Source organism: Leptonychotes weddellii, chromosome 3 (assembly GCF_054177405.1).
Source record: "Leptonychotes weddellii isolate Sample4059 chromosome 3, ASM5417740v2, whole genome shotgun sequence".
Lineage (NCBI taxonomy): Eukaryota > Metazoa > Chordata > Mammalia > Carnivora > Phocidae > Leptonychotes > Leptonychotes weddellii.
In genome coordinates this window covers 108,051,939-108,063,350 of record NC_138371.1, presented here as the reverse complement: position 1 = coordinate 108,063,350, position 11,412 = coordinate 108,051,939, and the positions used below count along the sequence as shown (strand labels likewise).

The following is an 11,412-nucleotide window of genomic DNA, read 5'->3' as shown; positions in this document are numbered from 1 at the left end:
TCCCCACTATGATGCCCAACTTGGTGAGCCTTGTTACAGGGCTGGAGGAGAACACTCTCTCTCCTGTTTACAACCTGAATGGAGTGCCAGGTGAACATTTCCTCTTTGTACCCAAACAGTAGTGGCCTAAACCTCTACTGGCTTGATTGTTAAAATTTAGATGCCCTTAAAGCGTGATCTAGTGATGTGACGAGTCCCCAGAGACGTGTCTCAAGCTCAGCCTCCCTCTCATCACATGTCCATCTACCTCAGGAGGAAATGCTGGCCCTGCCCATCAGGGGTGGCCGTGGCACGGACAGAGTCCCCGGCTCCTGCCCCTCCATGCTTCTGATGTCCCGGCTGAGAGAAGGTCTCAGGAGTCTACCAAGACGTGCAGACTCGGCTCCTCCCCACCCCGTGGCCAACACCAGTGCCCATGTTACTAAGTGAAAGAAGTTAGTTCAGAAAGGCTCCGTATGGTATGGTTCCAGCTACATGACATTCTGGAAAAGGCAAACCACAGAGAGTGTAAAAGGGTCAGTGGTGGACTGGGGTTGGCGGAAGTGGGAGGGAGGAACGGGTGCAGCAAAGGGCATTTTCAGGGCAGTGAAACTGCTCCGTGTGATACTATGATGATGGAGACACGCCATTATGAATTTGCTAAAATCCACAGAATGTATAACACTAATGGAAACAACAGACTTTAGTTAATCATAATGTGTATCAATAAAAAAACACTCTAAATTTATTCCAGAGGTAAGAAGTCAAAAGTGGGTCCCTAGAAATATGTTCCTTCTAGAGGCTCCAGAGAGGATCCATTCCATTGTTCCTTCCAGCTCCCAGATGCTGTCTGTACCCTTTGGATCCCGGGCCCCTTCCTCTGTCTTCAAAAAAAGATCCTTCTAAAGGAACTGTGTGGGGCGCCTGGGTGGCTCAGTGGGTTAAGTGTCGGACACTTGATCTCAGCTCAGATCTTGATCTCAGGGTCGTGAGTTCAAGCCCTGTGTTGGGCTCCACACTTGATGTGGCACCTACTTAAAAAAAAAAAAAAGGACCTTTGTGATTATATTTAGGGCTCACCTGGATAATCCAGAGTAATCTGCCCATCTGGAGACACTTAATCACTTGCACATTACAAAATCCCTTTTGCCATATAAGGTAATACTCACAGGTTCCAGGGGCCAGGACATGGCTATCTTTGGGGGCTGCCGTTCAGCTCCCAGGGGGGACAGAGAGGCAGCAGGGGGCATTGCAGGGAAGGTCAGTGCAAGAGGTGGAGGGCCGATGGGCATCTGGGAGTGAACAGCAACTGCCCCTCCCTGGCCACTTACATCAGTAAGACACAGAGGCCAGACTAACCAGTGGCTCAAAATCCAAAGAACATTTAAAACTATTTCTCCATACAACAAAAAATGAGAATAAAATATTTCTGAAAGTAATTCCTCAAGTTACTCTGGGGGAAAAAAATCTCCGAAAAATTCATTAAAAATGTATATTAACAAAAAAAAGCTCACAGTGACTCTCCCTGGAATTGAAAGTACAGGCAATTTTACTTTTTAATTTTAATTGCAGGCAGCAAAATTTCTGTAATGAATATGTATTATTTTATAATCAGAAAAAGACTTCTATTTTTTTTAAAGATTTTATTTATTTATTTGAGAGAGAGAATAGAGAGAGAGAGAGCACACGAAAGGGGGGAGGGTCAGAGGGAGAAGCAGACTCCCTGCCGAGCAGGGAGCCTGATGCGGGACTCGATCCAGGGACTCCAGGATCATGACCTGAGCCGAAGGCAGTCGCTTAACCAACTGAGCCACCCAGGCGCCCAGACTTCTATTTTTTTTAATTCATACAATTTTAAAAACACAAAAATAGGGGCGCCTGGGTGGCTCAGTCGTTAAGCGTCTGTCTTCGGCTCAGGTCGTGATCTCAGGGTCCTGGGATCGAGTCACACATCGGGTTCCCTGCTCGGCAGGAAGCCTGCTTCTCCCTCTCCCTCTGCTTGTGCTCTGTCTCTCTCTCTCTCAAAATGAATAAATAAAATCTTTAAAAAAAAAATAAATAATAAAAAAATAAAAACACAAAGATATGCTCAGAAATGAGGTGATGTTAGCACTGACAACAGAATTCTTCTTTCTCACACAGAATCTCAGACTGAATATTGTTTTTATGTGATGTGTCCTTCCTTTCTTTATCTCCTTGATATTCCCACGAACTATGTCCCTCCGCTATTAAAATGGGAAGTTTAGAGGGTTTTATAAAGGGGAAAGGAGGGGTGTGTTATGATTTTTCATAGACCCCTCGCTGTCCTTAAATAGCAGTCAGGATTTGTTTAAATAGAGAATTAATTATTAAAATATACTTTGACCCAGCCTTAGGAACATACCTAGTAGAAATGCATACATATGTGCATTAAATGACATGTACAAGGATGTTCATCATGGTTTTCTTCACAATTGCCAAAGCCAGACAGCAACACAATGCGACCAGTAAGAGATTAAAAAACTGTGGCACATTATATGATAAATACTACGCAGCAAGGGAAAAAGAATCAACTCCTAATCCACGCAACAAAACAATAAATCTCACAGAAATAATGTTGAGTGAAAGAAATCAGACACAACAGTATACATACTGTATGATTCCATTTTTGGAGAGTTCATAAACAGGCAAATCCAGTCTATGGTGTTAGAATTGAGAATAGTGGTTTCCTTTTCCTAGTGGAGATAATAACTGAGGTGAGGACAAAAGGACAGCTTTGGGGCACTGGTAATGTTCTACTTCTCAGGATCATTAGAGATGACATTGGTATATTCATTTGGCATCCCTGCATCAAACTGTACATTTGTGAAATATGCGGTTCCTACATGTAGGTTATACTGCAAAAAAATTTACTATAAGTTAGAGAAATAAATAAAAATTAAACTTTAATTTGGAATCCTGTTTTATTCTCAGCTGCGATATAACCCTTGGCTAGGCAGAATGAAGCACGGCTCATCTGGTTCCGATTAGCGCAGCAGTTAATCAAATGTATAGAAATTGACTCACAGTCTTTAACACAGGCAGCAAAGAAGCTGACCAGTAACATTTCAACATAGACACCATGCACTCCATACGGGACTGGCTCCGTTTATGACTTGCTCCAGCCAGTAATCTGGGACATCCCCCACAATCTATAAACTCAATCACAAGGAAGGGCCAGGAAATGTGGGTACAGGGTCGAAGTTAGCAAAGATGTGTGCATTTAAGATGGGCACAGAGCCTTTCTCAGACAAAACAGTCATTGCTAGTATAGGTTGTGAAAATGCCAGGCTGTGCTTAAGGTTTACAATTTCTTGCCAAAGCTATATATATATATATATATATATATATAAAGCAACAAAAAGATAAAGGATGAAAAGACAATAAACGTCACCTGCATCTGCTCCAGTGTCCTGTGATGAGTGGTGGAGGAACTGAGAAGGTGGTCTTGCAGACACCACTCCAGGCTCTTCCCCAAACATGCCAGGAACAGTATCCATTTGGAATTAAGTTCGTTTGAATTGGACTTCTGCCCCCTTGGCAACAAAAGTCCTAACAGATGTACAAATAAACGTAGAATTTGGAGGAAAGTCTAGATTCTTTGTTGTTGTTGTTGTTGTTATAAGTAATCACTCGAGGGGAAGGCATAACGGAGTAGAACTGTGAACGCATAGTTGACCTTGGCAAACTGGGGGAGCCAGTGCCCACCTGTCGCAGCCCCTCGGCGCTGCCATTTGGCCGCACCCAGCCGAGAGTGGAAGTTCCCTCAGTTTCTTCCTCTAACTCAAGATTTCACTGCAAGAAAACACTTCCACTTCATTACCTTTTCTCTTCCCAACGCTTGCTTCTCTTTTTTCCCCCTTCTTTCCCAAGCACATTAAAGAGGGAGTACGTTCCACTAGTGTTGGCTCCGGAGGGCAGGGCCTGGCTCAGTGTCATTGACTAGAAAAGTGTCTGGCTAGCACCGCACATTCGTCTGCCCTGAGCTGCAGTGCCCATGTGAGCCCCCTAAATTTTGGCAGGTAGTTTGAACTGTACCGTGCTAAAACTGCTATGTATATGCTCAAACAACTATTTTTCAACACTTCATTCTAAAAATGCTTTGATTCATCACAGAGAAATTGACAGGAACATATATGTCGCTTCATTACAGCATTTGCTGCCTGGTATTATTGCTCCTTTTTATGCATCTGTGACCACCACACATACATGCCTGTGAGTAGAAAGGTCACATCTTACTGAATATGCGCTCCCAGCAATTAGCATGGTTCTTGGCAGGTACAGGTGTCTGATGCCTCCCCACCGGGTACAAGCGGTTCTTGAAACTCCATTGAACCTTGCTTTTCAAAATGTAGTCCATGGACCAGGAGCAGCAGGATCTCTAGGACAGAGGCTTGCAAATGCAGAGTCTGGGCCCCACCCCAGAACTACTGATCTGTAGTGCAGGGAGAGGCAGGATGATCTTGCAGAGGCAGGAGCTCATGGATAGGAGAAAGGGAGGAAAAGGGACAAGAGGAAGTCAAGGGTAGGTGAATCTGCAGGTCTGGGGTGAGAAATGACAGTGATCACCAGGGGGAGGCAGGATGACCAGAGGATGATGATGGGGTAGAAAGGGTCCCACGTTCTGCAGACCATCTCTATTTATGCAGGACCCTTTCTGTGAGTGTGGAGAAAGGCAGTCAGGAAACCTTCACTGCTGAAAAGAAAAACCACAATATCATGCCTTTTCTCCCATCTTTAAGCTGGGAGATCATTTTTAAACTTAAGATCTGCTAGGTGCTCTAGGTTTTGTATCCAGAGGAGACATGAGCTCATAAAAGCAGACGGCTATCAGGTTCTTAATCTTAGAACCTACCGATGTGTTAAAATGAAAAAATAAATTAACACTGCCACTTCAGTACCTAAATGAATGGGTTTTGGCCAGCATCTGCAGGAAGCTTCTGCAGGAACTCAGTAAAGGATTTCCATTTGAAAACACAGCTCAAGGAGCACTTAATAAGTGCAATTTGATGATAATGTTGATTCACATAACCGCACCTTATATGCAGTTAAGTAAATGTTCCCGGGGAACAGTAATAATGAACCAGATCTAAGACACACCTAAGGAAAGGAACCTCTTTGGGATCAGGATGCAGTGTGGTCAAAGGCAATTCTAAAATAGCTGGCCTATCATTTTGCTGCTTTAAAGATCAGCCTCCCTAACTCGCTCACCCTGCATCCTTACTGCTAATCCCGAATGCCACCCTAAGCAATTCTTTGGGCCAGGAATGTGGCAGTTTAGGGAAAGGCGTGGAGAAGCAGGTCGCTAGAGACTGGGACTCCCCAGGGAGACCTCAGGAACGAAATAGGTCACCGGGTTCCCAGGCGGTGCTCCTCCGTCCCCGCCCCAGGGCAAGCCCCAGTCCCCCAGCTGGGGTGGGACGCGGGGCCGCAGACTGGGAGGCCGAGGGTGCAGATCTCCGCCTCCAGGTTCTCTCCCTCCCAGAAGGGCTGGGGGGGCTCTCGCTGCGCGCGGTCCGCCCTCGCCCGCCGGTGCGTCCCGACCCGTGGGGGCGCGCGCCGGCCTCCCGGGGCTCGGGCGGGCGGACAGCCGGGCGCGCACGGGCGGGCGGGCGCGGGGGCGGGGGCGCGCGCGCGGGGAGCGTGTGCGCCGGGCGGGCGCGCGGCGGGGAGAGCCGGGCACGCGAGCGGAGCCCGCCGCTCACCTGCCGCCCGCAGCTCACCTGGCGCCGAGCGCGCGCCCCGCGCCCTCCCGCCCACTCCCGGGCGCGGCCACCGCCCCTCGCCGCCGCCGGCCCCGGCGCAGACATGCGACACGAGTAGCCCGCGCGCTTCGGAAGCACCAGAGGAGCCCCCCTCGGCCTGGGCGCGCCAAGGTGACCCCCTTGATGACCCCCGCCCCCGCGGGCCGCCTGTCCCGGCGCCCTGTCTGTCCCCTCGCGTCTTCCGCCCGGGGGGAGCGGCGGCAGTGCATGGGCGTGTGTCTGTCTGTCTGTCTCCACACCCCCATGGCACACACCTGCCTTTTGTGACCCTGGCCCGACCGCCCTGTGCACACGGGGGACGTCTGGGACCCCTCTTTGTTCTGGCTGGGGGCTGTGTGTGAGTGTGTGCGCGCGCGCGAGGGATTGTTTTGGGGCGGGGGGCAGTTCGATGGAAATAGGCGATTTAAATATTCCATCGAGGCTGGCGGCCCGGGCTCGCGACTTGTCGCTGCGGCGTGGCTTTGTCGGCGGCAGCTCAGATGTCAAACGGTGGTTCGTTTCCAGCATGCAAGATGCGATTTTCAGATGTGCGTTCCCAGCACTTTAGCAAACAGACCGCCGCGGTTCCGTGTGTGCCTGCCTCACTCACGCTCGTGTTTTCAAGTCCTGTCCTGTGTTGTCCCCAGCGCCAAACGGCATTTGTGGTCGTGGGTTTGAAACCACGGAGACTTCGCCTTTTGTTTTATTCCATAACACTTTATAATTCATGAAGCTTGTGGCATTTGATGGCAGTGTCTGAGTAGGGGCTGGCTTTCTGTTTGTGTGTTTCTTGCATGATTTTGGATTGTCACCCTGCTGTGTCTAAACGTTAAAAAGCCTGTCTTTTCGTTGAAGAGGACGGGGGTTAAAATGAATGAAGACCTGAAGGTCAATTTAAGCGGGCTGCCTCGGGATTATTTAGATGCTGGCGCTGCAGAGAACGTCTCGGCGGCCGTCTCCTCCCAGGTTCCTGTTGTAGAGCCGGAGCCTGAGCTCGTTGTCAACCCTTGGGACATTGTCTTGTGTACCTCAGGAACTCTCATCTCCTGTGAAAATGCCATTGTGGTCCTTATCATCTTCCATAACCCCAGCCTTCGAGCACCCATGTTCCTGCTAATAGGCAGCCTGGCTCTTGCAGACTTGCTGGCCGGCATCGGACTCATCATCAATTTTGTTTTTGCCTACATGCTTCAGTCAGAAGCCACCAAGCTGGTCACAATCGGACTCATTGTCGCCTCTTTCTCTGCCTCTGTCTGCAGCTTGCTGGCTATCACTGTTGACCGCTACCTCTCCCTGTATTACGCTCTGACATACCACTCGGAGAGGACAGTCACGTTCACCTATGTCATGCTCATCATGCTCTGGGGGACCTCCATCTGCCTGGGACTGCTGCCCATCATGGGCTGGAACTGCCTCAGAGACGAGTCCACCTGCAGCGTGGTCAGACCTCTCACCAAGAACAACGCGGCCATCCTCTCGGTCTCCTTCCTCTTCATGTTTGCGCTCATGCTTCAGCTCTACATCCAGATCTGCAAGATTGTGATGAGGCACGCCCATCAGATAGCCCTGCAGCATCACTTCCTGGCCACCTCCCACTATGTGACCACCCGGAAGGGGGTCTCCACCCTGGCCATCATTCTGGGGACCTTTGCCGCTTGCTGGATGCCTTTCACACTCTATTCCTTGATAGCTGATTACACCTACCCTTCCATCTACACCTACGCCACCCTCCTGCCCGCCACCTACAACTCCATCATCAACCCTGTCATCTATGCTTTCAGAAACCAAGAGATCCAGAAAGCCCTCTGTCTCATTTGCTGCGGCTGCATCCCCTCCAGTCTGTCCCAGAGAGCACGGTCACCCAGCGATGTGTAGCAGCGTTCCCCTTAGGAGGACATCCTGCACACTCAGTTCTGCATTTACCAAGCCCTTCCACTGCCCGGCCAAATGGCTGAGATGCTGTCCCTTAATTCTTTATATTGGATTCTCTCTTGAGCCACAGGAGCACTTAGCATTCGTGAAGCATTCATTTACATGAGTAAAGTGACTGAAGTGAAAATAATGTTGCCAGTGTTTTCAACCTTAGAAAAAATGATTGAGTTCTTTGCTCAAGATTATTTTGTTTTGTTTGGGGGCTAGGGGTTTTGTTTTCTGTTTTGTTTGGAGGCAGGGTTTTTGTGTTATATTTTACTTGGAAGATTGGTAGTGGGTGGGAAAGAAAGTATGTGATATGGCCATGATGTTAGAAAAAGTGAACTGGTCCCAGAGTTTTTACTTGGACTTTAAAATAAAATTGAGCTATTGAGAAAAATGGAGGAGAAATGACTTTTTCCAGACTTTTTTTTTTTTTTTAACGTCAAGGTAGATTTTCAACGCTGCATGTACCTAACTGAATACAATCTCTTTTGAGCCTACACCAATAGTTTACATGATTCTGTTTGGAAGAGACCTGGTTTTATTGACATGAACTCAGTAATAAGTTACCAACACAGAAACCATGTACCCATTCTTATTTGTTCTTTCTTTACTTTGAGCAATTACTGTTCACAAGAATTACTTGGGTATTTCTATGAATGTTGTAACTTTCTGCATGGTTGCCTGTGTTAACTAGACCACTAGTTTCAAATGTTGCCATGTAAATCCAGAATCAAATGAGTCAGTTTTCAATATAGGTTTTCAATGTGTCTCTAAAATGAATTATGAAATTTGTTTGATTTGCATATGAAGTAGGATTGTTTAGATCCCCCACTGCAGTCTCCACTCCACAGTGATTGTTTTCACGAAGCAAGAGAAAAAATTTAATAACAGCTATTAAAAGTAGGTTACATTTATTTTAGTGTATTCTGAAAAATAAATTGATGTAAAGCTATCACAAAACATGAAAAACATCACCTTTCCTATCTCTCTACATCTAAGAATGTATTAATAGTTTTTCTTGATTGAGACAAATAGGAATTAAATATTGTAGACCAAATATTTCTGGTTCATATCATCTGTGGTGCAAAGTACATTTGAAACAGGTGGTCTCCTCTTTTAATGATTAAGTTTGTGAGTACATAACATGTGTATCTGACTGTAATATATGTTAGCTATATTATGTAAGTTCACAAGCAGAATGACCATGTGGCTGTTCATGAAAAGCTAACTTTGAATTCCTTTTCCTTCTTTTCACCAAAAAACAACTTAAATGCAATAAAAATTGTATTGCCTGTTTTCAGAGAGCAAAGATTTAGTCAAGAAATGACACTGAAGAATGAATTTTAAATATATTGCAAAGTCATTGTGTCTGAGCATCATTCCTCTTAGTACAGACAGATGTTTTGGACTCAGATACCTTCCCTCCATTCGCCGTGGATTTATAGTGGTGTCTATATAACCAGTGGAAGAATTTCTGGACGGGACATCAACTAAGCCCATTCAGCTGGTGGCGAAACCAGTACTTCAGGGTCCATGGGGGAATCATCTGTAGTAAATTACCCTGATCAGTTTGTCCCAGATGTTATGCCCGTGGTGCTCTCAGGACCATCCTGGCAGCCTGCATGTGATGCCATCTCCCCAAAGCCCCTTCATATGTAGCACAAGTGTGAATAAATCCTATACTTGAATCTGGTTCTCCTCCCCTAGGTTACTTATGGAAGCAGGAGAGGGACTGAAATATTCCAGAAGTGGGAAAGGATTTTTAATACATATCACCATACGACCAATCTAATCAACTTGATGCCTTTAAAAAATGTCTTTTGGACATTTGATGGAGTTGGTAGATTGGAAATGATGGGTCTGTTTGTTTTTAATGACATAAAACTTAATAGCATCTCCTTGTGAGCAATGACTAAGGTAAGTTGGTTTTGACATGAGCTGGGAAATGGCCATACGGAGCTTGTAAAGCAATAAATACTATCTTTGTAGAAATGGTGGTCCATTTGCATATCTGTAATAGTAGGAACTACAGTCATAATGACGTGTACTGTTTGTTCACCATATGTCGTGTGCCAGGCCCCTTTATCTGCTTTGTTGCTGGATTCACAAGAATACACTTTTACAGGTAAGAAAATTAAGACGAAGAGAGGCTAAGGAATTTGTCTGAGACCACAGAGCTCCAGGATAGAGCCAGGATCCGAACCTGGGTTTCCCCAAGCCTATGCTGTCCCCTTCCGTGCTCCAGGCTGCCTGTGATTGCCCCCTTCCCCGGAGAGGGGGACTGAGGGAAATGATTTAGAACATGTCACTGTCATCAAGTTTTCGTTCTACAATTAAGACAAAGCTTCCTGTTTAAAATGACATGTGGCGGGATTATCAGCCTGGTTCTAGGTAAAAGAAGTTTGTTTTTAACATGTTCTTCTTCCCTGAACATTTCCCTGTTTTGGCGCCAAGGCCGGTCCCCAGGGGGCATACTGCAATATCTTAGTGTAATGAGATGAGAGCACTCGTTATACAGATTTTTCCTTCATTTATTATTTTAAACTTCACATTACATACTTATTATCAGTTTGTAATGGTCTTTTTTTTTTTTAAGATTTTATTTATTTATTTGACAGAGAGAGACATAGCGAGAGCAGGAACACAAGCAGGGGGAGTGGGAGAGGGAGAAGCAGGCTTCCCGCAGAGCAGGGAGCCCGACGTGGGACTCGATCCCAGGACCCTGGGATCATGACCTGAGCCGAAGGCAGATGCTTAACGACTGAGCCACCCAGGCGCCCAGTTTGTAATGGTCTTATAAATACTAAAGGGTTGCTTTTGACCCTATTTTTAAAAAATCTGATTTCAGCTAAGATATTTTTCAATTCAACTATAACATGTCCTTACTGTTTACTTTAAATGGTGAAGATTTGCGGACGTTTAGGTGGTTTCCTACAAAGCTTCTTTGTTTCTGTTAAGTTAATTATTAGGAAATGTGTGCCTCACTCAATATATATGTGTATGCTTGGGGCGCCTGGGTGGCTCAGTCGTTAAGCGTCTGCCTTCAGCTCAGGTCATGATCCCAGGGTCCTGGGATCAAGCCCCGCATCGGGCTCCCTGCTCGGCGGGAGGCCTGCTTCTCCCTCTCTCACTCCCCCTGCTTGTGTTCCCTCTCTCGCTGTGCCTCTCTCTGTCAAATAAATAAATAAAATCTTTAAAAAATATATATATGTGTGTGTGTATGCTTAAGTCTGTGTATGAATGTATACATATATGAACGCATATATATGTTCAATAACATTAACTTTGCAACAACACTAAATGCATTATGGAAAACATTCATATCTCCAACAGTCCTTTACCAGATAAGCTTTTACTCTGTATGATGAAAATGTTTAGCTACCAAAGAGTTTATGGTAAGTTACCCTTGTAACTAAGACAGTTCAGTTACCTTAGCAGAATCCTTAGTCGAGGCTAATTATCCAGGTTGTGATTAACCAGGATTTTGTTTCCTTTGTCCCTTTAACTTTTTACTTCTTTATAGCAATAACTTTGTTTCTTGCTGGTAAAAAGGGCTATCTTCCCTCCTGCCACCTGGGGGAGGAATGAGTTGGAGTAGGGAGGCAGAGCACCACTTTCTCTGGAAGCCTAAATTGAAGAGCTAAGTTCAGGAAGGGGGAATCACTCCCTTGACTTGGCAAGGAGGAACAGTCTTGGATCCCTCTGGAATTTAAAGCAGGATTTAAACAAGAAGTTTAAAAGAGCAGATGAGAAA

At 46.0% G+C, this 11,412-nt stretch overlaps 1 protein-coding gene across 1 annotated transcript; it reads left to right on the top strand.

The window, feature by feature from the left end:
• The first annotated feature begins 5,904 nt into the window (after positions 1 to 5,904).
• Positions 5,905 to 9,605, top strand: GPR12 (G protein-coupled receptor 12). The gene has a single exon (XM_006751322.3). It carries the CDS (start codon positions 6,612 to 6,614, stop codon positions 7,614 to 7,616), a length of 1,005 nt encoding a protein of 334 aa, XP_006751385.1. The 5' UTR covers positions 5,905 to 6,611; the 3' UTR covers positions 7,617 to 9,605.
• The last annotated feature ends 1,807 nt before the right edge of the window (positions 9,606 to 11,412 follow it).

What these genes read in the sequence shown, in the direction of transcription:
- GPR12 (XM_006751322.3), top strand. Translation starts at nt 6,612, where the DNA reads ATGAATGAAGACCTGAAGGTCAATTTAAGCGGGCTGCCTCGGGATTAT.